Raw genomic sequence first — 22,755 nt, 5'->3', positions numbered from 1 at the left:
AAATGCTTTTTCTGCATCTATTGATATGATCATGTGATTTTTCTACCTCATTTTGTATATGTAGAGTATCATGTTTATTGATTCCCAAATATTGTATCAGTTTTGCACATCTGGGATAAATCCCACTTGATCATGGTGTGTTATCTTTTTAATATATTGCAGGATCCAATTTGCTAATATTTTGTTGAGGATTCTGCATTTATATTCATGAGGGATATTGGCCTATAATTTTTTCTTTCTTTGTAGTGTCTTTATCTGGTTTTCGACTTAGGATAATGCAGGCCTGGTGAAATGAGCTTGGGAGTCTTCCTTCCTCTTGAATTTTTTGGGATAGTTTGAGAAGAATAGGTGTCAGTTCTTTTTGAATGTTTGGTAAAATTCACCAGTGAAGCCATCTGGTCTGAACTTTTGTTTGCTGAGAATTTTATTTTTTAAATGTTTATTATTACTGCTTTGATTTTATTTATTTATTTATTTAATTCATTTAAAAATATTTTATTGATTTTTTCACAGAGAGGAAGAGAGAGGGATAGAGAGTTAGAAACATCGATGAGAGAGAATCATCTATTAGCTGCTTCTTCAACACCCCCTACTGGGAATGTGCCCGTAACTAATGTACATGTCCTTGATTGGAATTGAACCTGGAACCTTTCAGTCCGCAGGCCGACGCTCTATCCACTGAGCCAAACCAGTTTCGGCTGCTTTGATTTTATTAGTAGTAATCTGTCCTTCGGATTTTCTTTGATTCAGTTTTAGAAGATTGTATGTTTCTAGGAATTTATCCATTTCTCCCAGGTTGTTTAATTTTTTTGGCTTATAGTTGTTCATAATGTTTTCTCCCAATCTTTTGTATTTCTTTGGTGTCAGTTGTTATTTGTCCTTTTTCATTTCTGATTTTATTTATTTGGCTCCTCTCTCTTTTTTCTTGATGAATCTGGTTAACGGTTTGTCAATCTCATTTATCTTTTCAAAGAACCAGCTCTTGTTTTCATTGATCTTTTGTACTTTTTAAAAAAATATATATTTTTATTGATTTTTTACAGAGAGGAAGGGAGAGAGATAGCTAGAAACGTCGATGAGAGAGAAACATCGACCAGCTGCCTCTTGCACACCCCCTACTGGGGATGTGCCCACAACCAATGTACATGCCCTTGACCGGAATCTAACCTGGGACCCTTCAGTCTGCAGACCGACGCTTTACCACTGAGCCAAACCGGTTTTGGCGACATTTTGTACTTTTTTAAAAGTCTCTATGTCTTTTATTTTCTCTCTAGTATTTATTATTTCCTTCTTTTTACCTGTTACGGGTCTATTGATGCACTGACTTGAACTTGTAGGGCCAGGTGTGGGCCTAGTGCCGTGAGAGGAGATGGCTAGAAGGCAGTGAGGACACCACCTGGTTGGTAGAGGATTGCAGGGTTATTTCATGGGAATCTGGAGACAAGCTTTTCCTACTTCGCAGTCTTGCTAAGGATCATGCCAGGTTCTCTGTTACTCAACACAAGCTGTGCAAAAAGTACACAGTGTTTGTTGCTATCTGGCAATTTGTTACACAGAACTCTTTATTATTTGGCACCCAGAGATCTGTAGTATAATAACAAATGAGATGTGTACCGCTGGCCCCCAGGCACCACAAAGTGCCTAGTGCTCTCTGAATGCTGCCAATAAAGCATTCACTGCATTATGCTCAGCATTGTTTGAGCGGTGTATGCACTTTATTGTATTCACAGCTTTTGCAAATTATAATCCATATTGATTATGTAAAGTAGCTCTTTAGCACTTTTTGTTGTTGTTGTTGTTAAATTAACCCAAGCATTCTTCTCTAGCTACACCAGATAACAGGAATCTCTGCCTGGTTGTAGACGCAATCCTTTCTTCAACTCTGGTAATACTGTAGGACTTGGAGATGAATCCTGGTACAGTTGTCATATCGCCAGGTGGGGGCTGGAACAAAGTCATTATTTTTAAGTGGATGGATAGCTCAGTAGGCCTTCGATTTGCTGGGTAGGTTCTCCAGCTGCTAAGCTGTATTGTATCTAATTGGTGTGCAGTGTTTCTGTAAGCTGACGTTGGAAATGAACCACCGAAATTTCTGAGAGCTTCCAATAGGCATCTCAGCTAGAGGTTGACATCCTTCCCGAGCTTGACTGAATTTTCCACTTTTTGTGCCTTGGGCTGTTTCCATGCTCATTGATACCCCCATCTCCTTTCTTCTTGATAAAGTCAAGGGATGTGTTGACTTGAAACTGTTCAGTTGCAGGGTGATTATCTTTAATTGGTTTAGACAATGGAATTTGAGAGTTGGGAACGACTTGAGTGGCTGTCTAGATGACATCTAGATGAATCTTTTTGGGGAATAGAAGTTACGAGGTCTCTCCAGTACAGTATTTATTTGCTTTCTGTATTAGGAGCACAAATCCTACAGAAATCTGATCAATGTTATGGACTCCTCTTTTTCTGAAAAGATAACACATACAATTTTGTATTCATTTTTTGGGGGTGTAGTCCATGGATTACAGTTTAAAAATACTGACTGTGCTAGAAAATTCCCACATTCTGGCATATTGGGATGACAGGAATAGTGACTCCTATCCCAATATCATTATATCCTTTAGGTACCAGTACGGCAGGAATTCGACAGAGACGTGTTTGTACTAGTGCGTCAGCAGAGGGTCACGATTTAACACAAGCCTACTAGCCAATGAGCATGAACTCAATGCAGGAACTCTTCCCACATCACCCTAAGAGCTGGCCATCAAGCTTCCAGGGACAGGGTGCCCTTCTATTACTAAAATACTTCAGGTGTAGGAAGTTGAGCTATTCTCCATGTAGTTTCTACCTGCTTCTTGTTTCCTCTTTCTGTCCTATGAAGCAATACAGACCAAACCTACTTTGTGTTCACTTCATCGTCTTATGGCACTGAACAGTGCGGTTGGCTAGAGGCTTCTGTGATGATGGATATGATGTTTTTTATCTGTGCTGTTCAGTGAGGTAGCCACCAGCCACATATTGTTCTTGAACACTTAATATATGGCTATTGTGGCTGAATACTAAAGTTTAAGTTTTATTTCATTTTAAATAATTTAAATAGCCATACACGACTAGTGGTTGTTATATAGGACAGCAGAGGTAGCGAGGCTAGCTAATGAGTCAGAAAGCCACAGTTCCTGTCTGGGTTCTGTCATTTGTTTGCTTGGGAACTGGGCATGTTTTCCCAGCCTGGGCTGCAGGGCTTCTCAGGATTCACTCTGCACTTGGCACAGCCTGCCTCAGCCACCATAACCACCTTCAATCCAGTCAAAGCCTGCCTCAGCCACCATAACCACCTTCAATCCAGTCACAGCCTGCCTCAGCCACCATATTCACCTTCAATCCAGCCACAGCCTGCCTCAGCCACCATAATGACCTTCAATCCAACCCCAGCCTGCCTCAGCCACCATAACCACCTTCTTTCCAGCCGTCTCAGGGGCACCAATGCCTGAAGGCACCACCCTCTCCCAGACCTCTGTGCCTGTGCACTTGCTACTGCTTCTGTTTGGAATGTCTTCTCTCACCCTGGCTTCTGGGCTTTAAAACTCAGAGATTATTTCATCCAGGAAGCCTTCCTTGATGTCTCTCAGCAGAGTAAGTCAACTCTCTCCCTGGGCTTCCCTAGGGCACCTGATTTTTATTCAAACACTTACCATGCAGCTTTAATATTGACTTAAAATTCTTGCAAGGGTGAGGGCATTATCTATTCATTTTTTAAATATCAGAACATAGAACAGTAATGAACATAGGCATTTAATGTATTTGTTTGAATTCAGATAATTTTTTTAGTTTAGTTCAGTTTTTTAATTTTATATTTTAAAGAAATAGCATTCTATTTCTGACTAGATGAGGTTGTAGTCAGCTAAAAATCCTGAATCTCTTAATATGAATTGATGACAGAGTTAGTTTTTCCGCACTGTTCTCATTCAATTTAATTTTTGAATCTAAATTCAGGAGTCTTTGTTTATTTCAAATACATTTAATCTTCTTGCTTTGGGTCCAACAACCCATCTTGTAGAAATCTTTTTCGAGTGGGGACAGGGAATTAACATTCATTGAGTGTCCACCAAACTTCAGACTCTGAATTTTAACAAGACAGTCTAATGAGATCATTGCTATCCCCATTTTAATGATGGGAAAACTGAGGCTGAGGAAGATTAAGGCATTTATCCGAGGTGGTCTGAGTCCAAAGTTCAAGTGATTTCCATTACACAGGGATTGTAGACCTGCTGCTGTTTAATGAGTGAGCTCTCCACCCTGAGCTCTGTGCCATCAGCAGAGAACACATCCTTTATGCTTTCATTGAGATAATTGATAAAAATATGGTTAGAATTGAGGGCCTTTCTTCTGCTCCTCATCAGTGCATTGATCAGTGCTCGTCGACTGTTCAACCTTTCTCAGATGTTCCGAACTGGGCTTTAGTGGCTGACATTTCTCTATTTTGTCTGTAAGAATTCTGTGGGAGATAGCCTTGTCACATGCTTTGCTGAAATCAATACACACTTTTATGACTATTTCATGTCTATTTTAGGCTGGAATGTAGCAACTTGCTTTCTCCAAAGTCCACTGTAGGTATCATTTCCAGTGATTCATTGAGACAATCTTTTATCTCTTTACATGAGAAGAGAAGTGTCGAATCCCAGAATCTCAGGACTTTAATGGATATTAGACGTCATCTAGCCCTGGTCCCAGCAGATAAAGGCCTTGCTCTAGAGTTTAGGGTTTATCATCCCAGCTTTGGGAGCAGGAGAGCATCATGGTTACACACATGGCCCTTGGATTCAAATTTTGGTATCACCTCTACCACTTCTTAGCTGTGTGCCTAGGGGAACTTCTTAACCTTGCTGTGCCTCTGACTCCTCAAACAAAATGGAAAGAGGGTGTTTCTCCTAGGATTTTTGTGAGGATCAGATGAGATAACACATGTAAAATGGTAGAACAATGTCTGGCACGAAGTAAACTGTGAATAATCTTAGCTGTTAGTATCTGGTTAGTTCTGGATGAGTCAACATTAAACCCGTGCAGCTATGTTTTCCCCTTCTTACAATGCCATCTACTTTCTCCTGAATCTTGTCAGGTTTCCACGCGAACACTGTCAGATACTGTTTACGTGACCTCATGTTGGTCTTGTAACCTCTCCGAGCCTCAGAGTCTTCAGGTGTGAGCTTGGTGAGATCATTTCCCAAGAATGTCTGAGGGAGCCTCAGCTGATGTGTATGCAAGCCCTTCATGAACATGTTAGATATTAGTGCTAATGTTGATAGTCACAAAGATCTGTTTATTATTTAACATTTATTATTAACGAGGTGCCGGATTACTGCTCTGCATGTGCTATTCCATTTTTTCCTACAGAGATAAGCATTCTGTTTTCTCTCTCTCACAGTTGGGAGATTAAGGCCTGGATAGGGTAACACATTGCCCGTTTACTCAGGGAGTGAGAGCTGGAGGCCTGGGTCAGAACCCCAGCTCTCAACCACTGTAGCTAGAGGATCTTCCCACGAGTCTTTCTGTCTCTTCTCAAAGTTACCGGGCTTACATTTTGTAAGATAAGTTTTAAACATCTACATTCAAAGTTACTGGACTTACATTTTGTGAGATAAGTTTTTAAACATCTACATAAGAACCTGTCCTTCTGTGTATGTTTCTCCTGCTGATTTTATACCAATATCATCCCTAAGGACACACTGGATTTATAACCTAGGAAAAATATTTTCAGGCACAGCAATGGTACAGAATTTTTCCAGCAGTCTTTTGATAAAAAATGGAGCAGATACTCAAAACCATCAACCTGAAACAAGCTCACTCAATTTTGTTTTTGTTGGTGTGTAAGTGGTAACCAGGACTTTCAGATGGCTTGTCTGGTGGCCTATAAAAGGATCCCTCCTGGAGTCCCACCTTGGCCTCTGGGATGTTTTCTGTTCAGGGGTTGCCAGCCTCCTAGCTGACTACTCTCTGTCTGTGCAGGTTGGTGGGTATTTAGTGTCCCTGCCGTGGGTTGGACTCTGTGAACTATGGAGGAAGAGCCTTGAAAGATTGGAGGGATGTGAGAGGGATATATCAACTTTCCGTGTCTTGGAGACCTTGGACAGTTGCCTAATAAACCTGTTGAAGGTCATCTGACCAGGACACTAGAAGACATTTTACCTGAGGAAACTGGAGAGTGGTGTGGATGTGAATAGAATAGAGTTCTAGGGTGTGCCCTTTGGTTTCTGGAGACCACGCTGAAGACCCAAAGGAAATTGGGGAGTGGACCTCAAAAAAAGAAAGGAAGCAAGGAAGGAAGGAAGGAAGGAAGGAAGGAAGGAAGGAAGGAAGGAAGGAAGGAAAAAAGAAAGAAAGGAAGGAAGGAAGGAAGGAAGGAAGGAAGGAAGGAAGGAAGAAAGGAAGGAAGAAAGGAAGAAAGGAAGAAAGGAAGAAAGAAGCTGCCTGTTCCTTCTTTCTGCCAACTTCGGATTGTATCTGCATGGGATTTTGTGTTTATGAAATAACAGCCATATGGATGCTCAAGAAGGCATGTGTTCAGGCCTGTTAATCTGAGGAGCAGTTGAAGGGTGTGGGCTTGTCTGGAGGTGGGGTGGGTGGTAACATGAGGAAGGGGCAGTTCTGTGGAACATGGGCCTATGAAACTCAGAGGATCTGGGCATTTTGGCAAGATAATGATCCCTTCTCATAGATAGTTGTGTATATATGTGTTTATTTATTTTTGAGATCACCATCTGCCCTTCCTCCCACAAAGTTCTGTGGAGCTTCTTTCCCTGGTGATGACTAGGGAGTAACAGACAAGTGCCCACCTTGGATGTACAGGCTCAGAAAGACTGAGCTCATTTCTGTCGCAAACATCAGCAGACAAGCTCAAAGAGCAAAACGAAGGAATAGATTTGGGGAAATGAGAACTGTCTAACAAAGTAGTTTTCAACCTTTCTAATGCCAAGACCCTTTAATACAGTTCCTCATGTTTTGGTGACCCCCAACCATAAAATTATTTTATTGCTATTTCATAACTGTAATTTTGCTACTGTTAATGAATTGTAATGTAAATATCTGTGCTTTCTGGTGGTCTTAGGCTCTACAGGTCGCTATCCACAGGTTGAGAAACCGCTAGCAGGGTTACTTAAGACCATTGGAAAACACAGATCTTGGCAACCCTGCTAGCAGTTCTCAACCTGTAGAGCTTAAGACCATCAGAAAACACAGATATTTACATTACGATTCATAACAGTAGCAAAATTGCAGTTATGAAGTAGCAACGAAAATAATTTTGTGGTTGGGGGTCACCACAACATGAGGAACTGTATTAAAGGGCTGTGGCATTAGGAAAGTTGAGAACCACTGCTCTAACAGCTTCCCACATTTCCACTGTGAAAGAGGCTGGGTTCAGAACAACCCTGCACAATGATGAGGTTTCTCATGTCTCTCTTACCTTCATGTATTTCTGCCATAATATTTTACTAGTGTTTTTTAGGGTTATGGTCCAGGTCTGGAGAGTCATCCATTTCTCAGAATGTATCCCTGGAAAGGACATAATGAATGCCTGTTGTTTGGCTGACACTCTACAGTGTGCTGTAGAGACACAGAGCATTTAACCCAGTGCTGTGTTCTCATTTTATTGCTGGTTAGCCCAAGGCCGCTGGAGATGTGGTCTGACAAATTCCATTGGCTGGTCTCTTCCCATTCTTTGTACAGCACTGCCTCAGATCAGGCCAGAAGACTAGCAGGTGCTGTTCCCTTTTTAGGATGACACTGTGAACTGCCTGCCTGCATCTGTAGGACCCACCGCCTATGAGACTAAACCCATGGAAGAGTAAAGGATTGACAGATGGGAGAAGAGCAGAGACCTTTTACCCCATCATCAGAGTCATCATGAAATGGGTCTGAGACATTTTTCTGGGTGTCATTGGAACGTGAGCTTGAGTTGGAATTGGGGCCCTTGGCTGTGTTGTCTTGGCTTCACCAAAAGCTCCACTGTCACACTTCCTTTGTCACTCAGCAAAGGACCTTGATTTTTATAAAATTTTGTGAATATTTCCTTAATCAGTTCTCTTTTGCAGGGTTCCCATAGTGTGGTGTGGAGGAGGCAATTCAATGACTTTTTTTTGAACTGGCACCTTACTGAAGGCTTCTGCTTTTGCAGCTTGTTAAGGAAGTAGGTGTTGAGGGCACAGGTGGCTGCAGGAAAAACAAACAAAAAACTTTGCTATCCAAATAGAGAGTATAGAAAAGGCTTGCAATAGGTTTATGGAAAAGCAGTCTTATGTTCACCCCCAGGCTACCATTCTGAGGATTCTAAGCTATTATTAACCATCTCTTCGAGATGTTAGGAACATCTTGCCATGGAGTTTCTATTCTTGAAAATTTAGTAATATTGCCATTGACTTATATATTTTAAAGGTATTCCTGGGTGTGGCAGGATTTTAATTTTGAATTTATTGTTGGATGTCCTCATTAGTAACTTCACCAAAAATGGTTTCTCTCAACTGTAATAACAGGTGCTCCTTCTTTCTCCCTGATTTTTATTTCAATCATGTTACCTATCAGCACAGCAGAATAATAGGATGTTAGAGTTATAGGGACCTATGAGAAACTCTAATTAAATCCTCAATTATCTGTAAGAAAGCTGAGTGCCAGAGAGGTTAAATGCCCGACCACAGGTCCTTTAGTACAAAGCAGAGACTTGGAACCCAAGGCTCCCGATTCTAAGTCCGGGGCTACTTTTGATCACATTTCCCCTTTTCTTTCCTCATTACTCTTTCTCTGCACAATCACTTTTCTTCTAGCCCCTCCTCCTTGTCTGGGGCTTTCTCATCCTTTTATTCGTTAGCAAGTATATATTTTTGGTGTTTCTCTTGGGTTGGGGCATAGGAGGTTGGATATACAGAACATGATTAATAAAAGACCTAAGAAAAAGTAGGACTGTCACCCTAAAACAGCAGGATATACATTTTTTTCAACTTCCCATGGAACATTTCCTAGGATATACCACTTATTAGGACACAAAACAAGTCTCAGTAAATTAAAAAAAAAAATTGAAATAATATCAAACATCTTCTTTGGCCATTTTGGTATGAACCTAGAAATCAATCACACGCAAAAAACTAAAGAACACACAAAGATATGGAAGCTAAATAACGTTACTAAACACTGACCTAATTAACAATGAGATCAAGGAAGAAATCAAGAGATACGTTAAAAAATGAAAATGAGAACACAACAACCAAAAAAATCTATGGGACAAAGCAAAAGCAGTCCTAAGAGGTAAATTTATAGCAATGCAGGCCTATCTCCAGAAACAAGAAAAATCTCAAATAAACAATTTTACTTTACACTTTAAAAGAACTAGAAAAAGAACAACAAACAAAGCCCATAATAAGTAGAAGAAAGGAAATAAAGATCAGAAATGAAGTAAACAAAAATGAAGTCAGAGAAAACAGTACAAAATAGCAATGAAACCAAGAGCTGTTTTTTTGAAAAGATAAGCAAGATTGACAAACTTTAATTAAACTCATCAAGAAAAAAAGAGAGAGGACCCAAGTAAATAAAATCAGAAATGAAAGAGGAGAAGGAACAATTGACACCAAAGAAATACAAAGGACTGTAAGAAAATATTACGAAAAACTATATGCCTACAAATTGGACAATCTGGGAGAAATGAATAAATTCCTAGAAAAATACAATCTTTCAGAACTGAATCAGGAAGAATCAGAAAATTTGAATAGACAGCTTACAACTAATGAAATCAAAGCAGTAATTAAAAATCTCCCAACAAACAAAAGTCCTGGACCAGATGGCTTCACAGATGAATTCTACCAAACATTCAAAGAAAAAAAATGACACCTATTTTCCTCAGACTATTCTAAAAACTGCAAGAGGAAGGAGACTCCCATTCTCATTTTAAGAGGCCAACATTATCCTAATTTCAAAACCAGGTAAAGACATTACAAGAAAAAAAATTATAGGCTGATAACCCTGATGGACATAGATGTTAAAAACCTCAACAAAATATTAGCAAACCAGATCTAGCAATACATTAAAGAGATCATACACCATTATCAAGTGGAATTTGTTCTGGGGATGAAAGTTTAAAACAGTATTTGCAAATCAATAAACATGGTACACCGCATAAACAAAATGAAGGATAAAAATCACATGTTCTTATCAATAGATGCAGGAAAAGCATGTGATAAAAATCCAGCACCTATTTATAATAGAAATTCTCAGCAAAGTGGGAATAGAGGGAACATACTTTGCCGTAATGCAGGCCATATATGACAAACCCACAGCCAACTCAATGGACAAAACCAGCAAGTGTTTCCCTTAAGATCTGGAAGAAAACAGGGATGTCCACTTTCACCACTCTTATTCAGCAAAATACGGACAGTTCTGGCCACAGAAATCAGATGATAAGAAATAAAAGGCATCCAAATTGGGAAGGAAGGAGTAAAACTGTTATTATATGCAGGCGACGTGATCCTGGACAATAGAGAACTCTAAAGATTCCACCAAAAACCTAGCAAAATTAATAAATGAATTCAATAAAGTAGCAGGATACAAAATTAATATTTAGAAATGGGTGGCATTTAAAAAAATTTAAAAATATATATTTTATTGATTTTTTACAGAGAGGAAGGGAGAGAGAGAGTAGAAACGTCGATGAGAGAGAAAAATCCACCAACTGCCTCTTGCACACCCCCTACTGGGGATGTGCCCGCAACCAAGGTACATGCCCTTGACCAGAATCGAACCCGGGACCTTTCAGTCCGCAGGCCGACGCTCTACCACTGAGCCAAACCGGTTTTGGCATGGGTGGCATTTTTATACACCAGTAATGAACTGTCAAAAAGAGAAACTGAGAAAACAGTCCTATTTACAATTGCATAAAAAATACCTAGGAATAAATTTAACCAAGAAGGTAAAGGACCTGTATTCAGAAAATTATAGGATAATGAGGAAAGAAAAAGAGGAAAATACAAAGCATATCTTGTGTTCTGGGATAGAAAGAATTGACATCATTAAAGTGTCCATACTACCCAAAGCAATCTATAGATTCAGTGCAATTCCTATCAAAAAACAAATTTCCCAAATACTTATTAGTATGTAGAACCAAGTAAGACCACGCATAGCCACAGCAATCTTGAGAAAGAAGAACAAAGTTGGAGGAATCACACTACCTGAAATCAACCTATATTACAATGCCGTAAGTAATCAAGACAGCATAGTATTGGCATAAAAACAGACCCATTGATCAGTGGAACAGAATAGAGAGCCCAGAAATAAGCTCATGCATTGATGGCCAATTAATATTTGATAAAGGCGGCAAGAACATGCAATGGGGGAAGGACAGTCTATTCAATTGGCTGTGCAGCCAAGCCTGAGACCCACTGATTAAGGTGTGAACTTTTTATCTGATTTGCTTCTTCGGCTATGCTTTCATCATGTGTCCTGGCTGATTCGTCTCACTATGGTGAAATAGCAGGAGCCCTCTGGGTATTCATGAATTCAGCTTGAGAGAACGGGGTGGTTAATTCTTACGTTTCATGGCACCAGCAATTCATTCATACGGCTGCTTCTGGCATACACCCAGATACACAGGTACCAGCTTTCTGTGATAAGGGTGATGCTGCAGACTTTATGAACTCAGGTCTAGCTAAGGGGACGACTTGAGGCTAAGGGACAGAGCCAGCGTGAGCCATGCTAATGCAGAGGCCCTTGAGCAAGAGACTGAGGACTCACAGGTCTTGCTTCCTATCCATCTGTTAACCTGTATGTATATGAAGGTTGATCCAGCTCAACTGCTATCAGATATAGGAATTTCTTCCTTGGTATCCTTAAAGGGCTGTAAGAGATACAGAGCTTACAGTAAGTGGTGTTCTGGAACTGGCTCATCCCAGCTCTTGGGTAATCCATCGTGTGTGTCTCTTCCCAAATCCATACACATTGATGTCAAGGTGGTGAGCCTCAAATTGGCCATGGAGAGCCATTTAGACTCCAGAAACCGCCAAATACTACACATCAGGGCTTTTGTCTCTTTAGTAAACACTTGTTAGTGTAACAGTTTGCTACTTGACGAAATACATAGTCCATTCACCTGTGGAATAGTGAGACTTCTGTGCATTGCCCTAGTCTGCCTCTGGGTGGGTATTCCACCCTTTGATTTGAGTCCTACTCTTCGGAATAACTTAGGCAACATCTGACCCCTATTATAAGCTAGTCCTGCAGATATTTGCAAACCCCTCTGAGGACCCTCTCAAGTCTTCCCTTTCCAAGCTGAGCATCCTTTGTGCTTTCTGTGTTTTCTCATGTGACTTGGGGGCTCAGTCAGTATCCTTGAACACGGGGGTACACTACAGGGTTTTGAAAGGAAAACAAAACCCACTAAACCACCTGTGAACTCTTTCACCAGAGGCTTTTCATTTTCTCTGTATAGTCTGACTCCCCACCAAGTGAGTGCCAGTAGGAACGAGGGTGCCGTCCTGGGTGTGGTTGCTGATTGCAGCCCACACTCTTCTTTCCCGTGTTCCTGCCAGAACCCTTGATGGGCTCCAACGCCTCACAGTGTCATCAAAGAACAGTGTGGTTTCCAAAACAGGTAATTTTCCCACTGCTGTTTTGTTTCCTTCCAGAGGCCTTTGATATTCCCCTTTGCTTTCTTCCCTTTTCTGCACGGTTCAATCACCTGTCTCCAGCTCACCGAAACTCTGCATCACATGACAACGTTTTGAGTCCAGGATTCAGTCAGACACGTAAAAAGTGGATTTGTTAAGATTCACCTGACATGGTAACTGGGGCAGAAGACGAGACAAGCGGGTACTGTCTTCAGGCCTTAGAGCCGCCACTGCCCACCCTGCCTTTGCAGTTAGGGTCGGATGAATCTGGAATTGACCTCAGTATTGGTTAAGCAAAGTAGCAATAATGTGAATTTTGCTTGCTTCATACAGAGGGCAGGGACATGGGAGTCAGATGGGAATTCTTTGGTCTAAAAACAATGAAAGTTTAAATGCAGCTTTATGTCAGTATTCAGAGTAATAATGCTCACCATCTTTTGTTTTGAATGACTGAATCCACTGACCTTCCTAAGAGCAGTGGACGGTGCTGGCCAACAAAAAGCCCGTGGGCCTCTGCCTCTTCGCTGTATGCTCATCATTACCCTCCTTTGTCTTTCATTCATTAGGCTCAAAATCTTTAGGAGTAGGTGTAATGGCATTACCATCTTCTTGACAGCTACAGAGAGAAAGAAAGAGAGAGAGGAGAGACATGAGTGTGTTTGTTCAGGACTGCCTGTCAGATGGTGAATTTGAACAGAGGCAGCTGTTGTCATGGTGATGGCAGGTTGCATCCCACCACCATGGAAACCAAAGTTAAAAAACTGATGTTAAGACTGGAAGTCACATGATACATTTTTTTTTTTTTAAAGAAAAGGGTTTTTTTGCTTTTTAGACTGATTTTTTTTTTTTTTTTTTTTTTAAGGTGAGGTTGGGTGGTGACAAAAATTGCAATAAGGAAAGTGATGATCATGAAGTGGGTCAACAGCAAGTAGGCAAGGCTTGCACCTCATTTTTCTGGGGTGGGCGTGGCGGGGCATGCAGTTGTGTACTGACAATTGTCACAGGGGTTTCACCCTTGCTGTTCGGTGACAATCACCTCTTGTCCATCATCCCAGGACAGAGACTGGAAACCTGAAATGAAGGACTGAGAAAAGACATGGAAATAGAGTCAGTGGTGTGACTTGCTCCAGATATGAGGGTGGCCACACATGGATAAGTTCGGATGATTGAAAAATTCATCTGTGGCCCCTCAGAACCTCAAGGAATGCAGTTGCCCTGCTTATCCCCTCTTCTGGGTCAGTCCCCTTTGGGCCTCGGTGTCCTTTGGGCTACATCCGTCACAAGTGTCAGTGCAAGGAAGTCCAGAAGGAGCCCATCGGGACGTACATGAGCCTCTGGGCCGAGGCTCCTTGGACCTATGCTTACCTTTACCTGGTGTCTCACCTGGGCGGGGCAGGGTAAGAAGGCTTGAGGAGAGACTCTGTTGGAATTGCATACTCACTCCTGCTTCATAGTGGGATCTGGAGCAGAGTGGCACAGCCAGCCTTCAGACAGGACAGCTGGCCCAAGCCCGTTTGAACAGGACTGGCTTTAACTCTCTTTGCAGTCTGTGGAAGGCTGAGGATCTCACTCATGGCCTGTGCAGACTGGCCAGGCACACCAGCCTCTAAGGATGGTGAGGAAGACCAGAAGGGAGCAGACACACTCTGGAAATGCTGCTGGTGGCTCGTGTTGTGTCTGCGTTTTAGACACAAGGTCCTGTCTCTTCGACGCTGCCGGCCGGGTCGGTCCTTCCAGGACAAATGTGTGGTTCTCGCACCCCACGCAAGGGATGTATGATCTCACCAGCATGATCTCACTGCGCTTCCATCAGGGTCCGCAGGAGCTGGAGCCGGACTTCTGTGGTGGCTCAACCCTCCTGTGCTTAGCCCTGGCCTTGGTGTGATTAATGTCCCTTCTGATCACCAGGAGAAATTGCATCAGAGCCATCAGCTTCATAAATCCTCCTCCGGGACTGGTGTTTGGATGTGCTTTCCATAGTCCCGGGAGATTCTGGGCCAAATGTCTTTGCACTCTTCCCGGAGGCCCATTACCATAATTTTCTCTTAAATCCCTCATTGCGGTGGGCCTCTCCAGCATCTGCTCCGACTGCAGCCAGCCAGGCCGCTCCGAGGCCGTGACCACGCACAGATGCGTTCCCCCAAAGCTTGCACCATAGCTGATGCTTAAAGATTGATGTAGTCGGATTTGTGTAGCATCTTACCATTTTCAAAGAGCTTTCATCATCTGATCCCTTTGCATTTCTTGCTTGGTTCTGTGGGAGTGGCCGGGGGGTACCACTGATCTGAGTACCACTTTGGGCAGCTTTTGCAGTGAGAACCCTGGCTCCGGGGTTCCATTGCCAAGCTTCATTCTCCCCGCTGCATGGCAGGTCTCGGGAATGGCCGAGTCTTCTCACAGGAGAACAGTAGCATGCCAGCCTTGGATAGCTGTCTTTTGCTACTGTTCATATTTAAGATGTTCTCTTAGGAGGAGTGCTGTGGGAGTAGCACACTAGATGGGGCCCTTCCTTGTAACAGTCTTCGAGTCAACACCCCACCTGTTAGAATGATATTTATGTGCAGGTGAGGGAAGGGTGGAAAGATATGCGCAAAGACACCTGGGCCGCCTTCTGAGACTCTTAGGCTCCTAGCATTAGACATCCAGACGCAGGGGGCTGGGATGGAAGGGGAGTGGACGGAGACAGACATCTTTGGAGGGGCAGATGTGGGTACAGGAGGTGAGGCATGCTTCCCTCTGAGACTGTGGGCTACTCTAGACTCCCCAGGAGTTGACAGGCAATGCCCGAGTGGCCCCAGGCTGCTCCCCACAAAAGTGCCATCTCCATTGGGCCTGGAGTCCAGGAGAGAGCACAGTGTTCTGTCTGCCGTCCCTGGTGGCCCTCAGCCCCTCTGAGCACTTTCAGTCTCTGTGCTGCTCTGATGCCACAGTGTCTGAGAGCTGGCAGCTGGGAGCACAGGGGACCCGGGGGGGGGGGGGGGGGAGGTTAGGGCTGCATGTTGCCCCTGGGGCACCTAGCTTTGCTGCTTGAGGCTAAGTTCTTCCCAGGCCTGTCCCTGAGGGGGGATAGGAAGGCTCAGCTGTGCCAAGCAGAGGGAGGGCTCCGCTCTGTTGACAAGCAGGAACACCACCACCACTGCAGTCTGAGGGGCAGCCCGCCCCTCTCCCCAGCTTTCTGTGCTTCACGGGGGAAATGAACAAATGGCAGGTGTGCAGGCCAAGTAGGCCTGCTCAAATTAGCTGTGTTGCTAAGGAAACAAGTCAACCATTTGGAGGAAGGAGCTTTGGGTAAAGGAGATAAATCAATAAGTGAACCTATTTTTACCATTTCCCTAATGATTGTCTTAGGGCTGCTAGACAGGAAAGAAAGTTGGAGCAACACAGGTCCTCATTAGCAGGCTCAGGGGGAGAGAGGAGGGAAGGGGTGCTGGGGGAGGTTGGCAGGAAAGTTTATGAAATGAGGCGGGAGCAGCAGACAGAGGCAGGTAAGGGAGAGGAGGTATTTTTGCAAGTTTCAAAGCACTTTCATGGCCATTTCCTCATTGATCTGGTCCCTTTGTTCTACTGTGTTTGATCCCCTGAGGAATCCTGTACTGATTTCCAAGACCCTTAGGGTGGGGTGGGTTTTTGTATTCATTGCTTTCTTTTTTCAAAATACATATTATTCTAATTGATTTCATAATCAGAAAGATGTCCATCTGCCAGTTTAGACCCCACCATAACCTGCAGTAGGATATCCCTCTCACAATCCGGGACTGCTGGTTCCTAACTGCTCACCTGCCTTCCTGCCTGATCGTCCCTAACTGCCTCCTCCCCCACCCCTCCACCAGTCTAATCACCCCTAATTCTTCAGCCTACTGGCCTGATTGCCCCTAACTGCCCCCCTGCTGACCTGGTCACCCTCAACTATCCCCGCCATCCCCGCCGGCCTTGTTGCCCCCAACTGCCCCCCCCCCTCTGCTGGCCTGGTCGCCCCCAACTGCCCCCCTCTGCCGGCATGGTTGCCCCTAACTCTCCCTCTCCCCCGCCAGCCTGGTCACCCCACGCAGCCTGTTGATCAGTTGTTTGGTCATCCCTCACTAACCCTCCTGTCAGTCTGGTCACCCCATGTAGCCTGCTGTTCAGTCATTTGGTCATCCCTCACTAACCCCCCTGCTGACCTTGTCGCCCCATGCAGCCTGCTGTTCAGTCATCTGTCCAGTTGTTTTGGTCATGATGGCCCATGGCTTTTTATATATTAGGATATTGCATTAAAAGGATTTTCTGTGCATGATGGTTTCTTTTTATGAATTCCTAATGTATACACAGGGTACTGTACAAAAAGTTCAAATGGGTAAAAGTGTGGAGAACATGCAGGGAAGGTACCTTTTGTGAACATACCTCAGGCTCTGGTTTTCCTGTGCTGTTGCTGAGTCCCCCCCGTGTGCTGGTCCCCAGTGGCACAGAGGCGAGTAAGACAGGCAAAGCCCCATGTCCTAAGGCTTCCACACCTCATTGCTTTGTTAGCTCTGTTTGTTCAGTATTTCAAACCACAATCAGTATGGACACTGGGGAGAGGTATTGTCCAAAATGTGTTTAGTGTCAGGCACAGAATGGAATGGGAATCACATCACGGAACTCCTGGGAAGGGGGAGTCAGGGTCCCAGGCAGATTTCCCTCTACCTGTCCCAGGAAGGGCCGGTTCCTTGAGGCCTTGGCAACTTGGAGCTTCCTTTGATCTTCCCAAGTCTTACCTCTATCTAGCCTGTGAGGTGCACTCACTTGACCTATGGGCCATTATTTGAGTCCACGCTCTTCCCTTTGGAAATGTAGAAGATGTTCTATCGGGCTTGAGGTTCTGCCAGTGGGAGGAAGGGGAGTGGTGCCTCTGAGTCAGTCCCAGGGATGGGGGTGAGCAGGAAACCCTGGCATGAGCCATGAGCGACTACAACCCTGACTTGTGATGGCTCCTCAATGGGGTTTGCTGCTCCCATTCATTTACATCTGCCTTTGACATTGAGTGAGCTCCTACTGTGTACCAGGAGTTCTGGAAGCACTGACAATGGAGAGGTGACCAAAACACTGTGCCTGCTTTAGAGATAGTTGTTGTTGTTGTTATTGTTGTTTTGGGGGGAGATAAATAGGAGAAATAATAAAATTGTACAATCAAGGCAGAGAGAGAAACCTTTACAGATAAGGTAGCATTTTAGTTTGATCTTGACATGTGACCAGAGAGAAGGAGAAAAGCCATTGTAGGAGGAAGCAAAAGCGCCAAGTGCCCACTCCCTGTGCTTTTTTTTTCAGAAAGAGGAGTGGACAGGAGGATGGAGGGAGGGCTGTCAGAGAGAGGGGTGGGACAGCCAGAATCTGATGTCCTGTCCTGCTGTCCTCACCTAAGATTTCTCCTTCGCCATCCTTTCTTTTGTCTAGTCCACAGACACATGCCGCTCCTAGAGTCTGACCTTTCCTTCTGCATCAGAATCTCACCTTTTAATTGCCCCATTCATGAATTTTTCCTGAGCCCTAGATGATCTATGAAACTTACAGGGATGTCCCTCTCAAGGGTATGTGTATTTGGACAGTTTTCAAAATTGTTAGCCAAAGAGTCGCTGCTCTGAATGGGTCTTTAGATGTCAGACCATGGAAAGAAGATTGTGGAAATGGGGAAGGGACACGGAAATGAGGTCTTGTCAGAAACTCTGAATTACCAAACTCTCACCCTTAAATTCTAGCCTCCGGGCCTTAGGTAGCACCTCCTGAATTCTCAGCCACCCATACACCTGGCCAGTCCCAGGGCGCCTGGCTCAGGAGCAGTGGGACCCAGAGCCGTAGTCCTGCCCTGAGTGCCCTGAGCGTCTGCAGTGGTGATGCCACACCTTATTGAGTCTAGCCCCATGTTCTCTGCTGAGCCCATGCATCCGCACTCGGGCTTGCGACTAGCTGAGTTGAAAGATCCTAGCAGGGAGCTGTACACGCATCTCATCTGACCAGGAAAATGCAGGTGTGTGTGTGGGAGCGTGGTGTGGAGGCCGCAGAGGAGCTGCAGCAGTCCAGGCATGGGTGGAGGCCTTGCAGGTGGGCAGGTGCCAGGACCTGTCTTGCCTGCAGGTCAGCAACTAAGAGCTCATTTATGTTTATGTCTCTAGTTATCACTTTAAGGTTTTCAGGGGACTCCAGTCAGACCAGTGTGACCTCTGTAGCTTGAGTGAGACAGTGCACACTCCCAGTCCCATTTCCCAGCCCCTGGCCTGGGCTCCTTGCTCATGTGGAGCAGCTTTCCGAGTTTACACGGGGCCTCACCAGCCACCAGCCATAGTGAGCAGCCATCTGAGCCGCACATTCTGTTAACACCCTGAGTGCTCATTGCCGTTGACGTTCACCGGCGCCGAGGTCATGGCAGGGACGGGGAGACGTCATGTTAGGACTGGCCCTCCTTCTGGCTCTCCAGAAAGTGCTCTGGGCCTTACACCTTCCATAGCCACCCTGGACGTGTCAGGGGACAAGGAGAGCAGTCCCTTCCCTTCCCTTCCCTCCCCTTTGCCAGATCAACGACTCCTCTCCCTCCCGGATTCTATCCGCCAGAGCACAGGTTGCTCTGCAAGACCAGTGGCAACACCTGGCTGTGTTTGTCACAACAATAGTTAAAGAATAAAATCCAGCATGCAGAGTGACTCCACTCGGAGCCCTTTGCTAACTGTCTCCCCTCCGCCTCCTGGTGGGCTTGTGGCACAACCTTTCTGCAGGAGTCAGACTCAAAGCTTCATAAAGCTGCTTTTTCTAAAAGGCCCAATGGAGCCCCCTCACCTGTCTTCAGAAAAATGCAGCAGGGAAAAAAGTCCGAACGCAAGATCCATTCATTGGTCGTTGTGCTCCTCGAGGCCCCGGCTTTGCTGTCCTGGATTCAGACTCATGACCTGCCTGTTTTCTGTGGGGACAGTAAGGCAGGGGCAAAGCAAGCTTCTCCTGGCCCCTGTAAATATGCTTCTGCATTGGCTATTAACACAGAAGAGAGCTCACATGGAGGGAGCTGTTTCTCTCCCAAGAGCCCTTCAACTCAGGCGTACGGAGGTCCTAGAGGGTCCATTGGGATTCCTGCAGGCTGCAGCAGCCACAGCTGTGTCCTGGCTGAGGCACCAGTCAGGCCAGCGGTTTGCAGAGCAGGAAGAAAAGGGGTCTGTATGGTGTCAGCGACTCTTCCTCCCTCTTTCTTTCCATTTTCAGCTCTAGTTAATTCCTGGATGTGTTTTAGAATTCACTAAGGAGCTGGAGAGTACCTTATGTCCAACTGTATTATTTTACTAGAGGCCTGGTGCACCAATTCATGCATGGGTGGGGTCCCTCAGCCTGGTAGGCGATCTGGGCCGGCCAGGGGTGGGGATGGTGGAGGTGGGAGGAACCACAGGAGGTTGGCTGTGAGAGTGCACTGACCACCAGGGGGCAGCTCCTACATTGAGCGTCTGCCCCCTTGGTGGTCAGGCCACTGCATAGTTACCCGCCCGTTGTCCAGTAGTAAGGTTCACTTAGGCTTTTATATATGTAGATTGGTTTTGTGTTCAGCACCCAATCAGAAATAGTTCTAGTTTCCTGGGCTAAGGACCATCTGCCTCCTGTGTGCTAGAGTAGAGCATGAAGACGGCACAGATACCATGGGGGTTGATCAGGTTGGTGTGTTTACGTGCACAGCTATCTAGGAGGCTGTGTCGCTCTCTCTTTGGTGAATCTGTTCCTTAACTCCTCCTTCCCACGCCATTTGAGTACATGATCCTGGCCACCATCATCGCCAACTGCATCGTCTTGGCCCTGGAGCAGCATCTTCCTGAGGATGACAAGACCCCGATGTCCCGCAGACTGGTATGTGCCTGCCTCCTCTCACCTCTCTTTCCCTCTCCTCTTCTCCGGTCCCCTTCTCCTTTGCTCCATCACCTGGCCCTTTCCCTCCTCTCTGTCCTCAATGGCTAGGAGGAACCCCATTGGGATGCATGAGGGCAAAATGGCCTTTCAGACTCCTGCTCCCAGCAAGTGCTGAGGGCATTGCAGACGCTGTGTGCACACCCCACAGCGGCCAGACCAGAAGAAAGGGCAGGGACAGGGTCCATTCCCTTCCCTCCCTTCCTAAGGGACTTGTGAAGTGACATGAGCCAGGGAGATCAGGGGAGAGGACGAAGGATGCTCACAGCCCATGTTCTCCAGTCCCCTTGCTTCCCACCTGTCCCATAGGAGAGAGGGGAGGTCAGAGCAGAGTGCCTTCGCCTGCCTCCCTCTCCTCTCGAAGCACAGCCCTCCGCTGACCGGCACCTCTGCTCCCCATCCCACAGGAGAAGACGGAACCCTATTTCATTGGGATCTTTTGCTTTGAAGCTGGGATCAAGGTCGTGGCCCTGGGGTTCATCTTCCACAAGGGCTCTTACCTCCGCAACGGCTGGAATGTCATGGACTTCATTGTGGTCCTCAGTGGGTGAGTCCTCTGGTCTCTTCTTGTCTTGGGGGCTGTGGTGTGCTGAAGTGGCTGATGCAGCGAACCTGGGGTGGGAAGTGGTGTGGGACAGGAAGTGCAGAGAAAGAGGTTGGAGGATAAAACTCTCCCATGGGGGTGGACCGCAGACGACCACCTGCAGGGGAGTGCGTGTCCTCTGCGGAGGTGCAGGGCGGCAGTCTGCGGGGGCTGTGGCGACAAGGTTGGGCTGCTGCTGCTTCTGAATTCCCGCCTGTGCTAGGCTAGCGCTGAGCACATGTCCCGCCTGGTCTTAGCCTGAGGGGCACCCCTAAAAGATGCACCAAAAGATGCATCCGATACAGTCTTCTTTCAGAGTTAGGAGAAGACCTCAACCCTGTCTTCAGAGCTGATCGTTGAGACGCATGTTCCGAGAACAGTTTTTTATGATTTACAGATTTTCCAACACGCGGAGGCATAACATTGAGTCCCACTAATGTTTGATAAATCATTCCTTTGGAAATTAATACAGCAATGCCACATTGCAGCTGACCCAGAGTCATAGGCGGCACATTTGTTTAAGTATCTGACAGATCATCTTTCCCATGGGAAATGAATAGAGCATGCCTGCACTGGGGCCGATCCAACCCCATTGGCAGCCTATGTGATGGGCTTGGGTTGGAGGGTAAGAGGTGTGCCTCATTTGGCTTCTATGGTTTTCTGTCGGTCTTTGTGACAGGTGGTTCTTGGTGCCTGCAGGGGAGGGGCAAGCCCGGCCTTTGGGGGAGCATAGAAGTTCCCTTATTTAGGGTCTAGGAGATGGTAGTTCACACCTGTGAGGGAAAGAAGAAAATGGAGTAGAAACATGAGCCCCTATTATGATAAACCAAAAGGGCAGGGGAGCAGAGTAGAAAATTTTTCAGGGAATAGCCAGGGGCGTGAGGATGGGCAAAGTCTGAGAGGAGTAAGAGCTTGGAAATATTTGCGTGTATCCATTTCCCCCTGGAATAGACATAATACTCTTATTTTTAACCTTCACACCAATTGTGATACAATGATCAGGTTGAAAGTGCAATAGACTGGAATTTACAAATGGAAGTCTGTAGGCAGCCATCTCAATACAGGGGACAGATAAATAGATAGGGATGATTATTTATGTTTGGAAAACACCTGTTGCCTTACAAAAGGATTTTCTGAAGGTTGTTTTTCTAAAAGGATATTCTACTGCATTTAAGATATGTTGGTGTATAGAGATTCAATTTATACAGAGTTTCAGAAGTCCATGGTCATAGAAAATGTAACATCCCTGGGTGATGTTTTATTACTTAGTTTCTCCAGCTTTGTTGGGATATGATTGACAGACAAAAATTGTATATAGTTAAGATGTACCATGTGATGTTTTGATATACCAATGCATTGTGAAATGATTACCACAATCACACTAATTAACATATTCATCACTTTACCTTGTTATCTTTTGTGTGTGTGTGTGTGGGGTGAGAACACTTGATATCTCTCTCTTGGAAAATCTCAAGTATAAAATACATTATTATTAACTATGTCATCATGCTGTTCAGTAGGTCTCCAGAATGTACTCATCTATAGATGACAGTTTGCACCCTTTGATCGGTAGCTCCCCCTTTCCCACGCTCCAGCCCCTGCTAACCTCCATTCTTTTCTCTGGTACTCTAAGTTTGATTGTTTTTCTCAACTCCA

At 45.1% G+C, this 22,755-nt stretch overlaps 1 protein-coding gene across 9 annotated transcripts in view; it reads left to right on the top strand.

Annotated features, from left to right (window-relative positions):
* Window positions 1-22,755, top strand: part of CACNA1E (calcium voltage-gated channel subunit alpha1 E) — a 371,824-nt gene that overhangs the window by 116,355 nt on the left and 232,714 nt on the right. For all 9 annotated transcript variants that reach the window (XR_004988714.2, XM_036442246.2, XM_045583159.1 and 6 more), the window contains exons 4-5: window positions 20,354-20,459; window positions 20,924-21,063. Coding sequence is in view for 8 of the 9 variants with exons in the window: in XM_036442246.2 (XP_036298139.1) it covers window positions 20,354-20,459; window positions 20,924-21,063 (246 nt within the window). In the remaining variant the exon portion in view is untranslated. The remainder of the gene's footprint in view (window positions 1-20,353; window positions 20,460-20,923; window positions 21,064-22,755) is intronic.

The sequence above is a fragment of the Pipistrellus kuhlii genome, unplaced genomic scaffold (genome assembly GCF_014108245.1).
Source record: "Pipistrellus kuhlii isolate mPipKuh1 unplaced genomic scaffold, mPipKuh1.p scaffold_m20_p_18, whole genome shotgun sequence".
NCBI lineage: Eukaryota > Metazoa > Chordata > Mammalia > Chiroptera > Vespertilionidae > Pipistrellus > Pipistrellus kuhlii.
The sequence above is the reverse complement of the archived record's forward strand: the minus strand, read 5'-3'. Positions and strand labels throughout refer to the sequence as shown.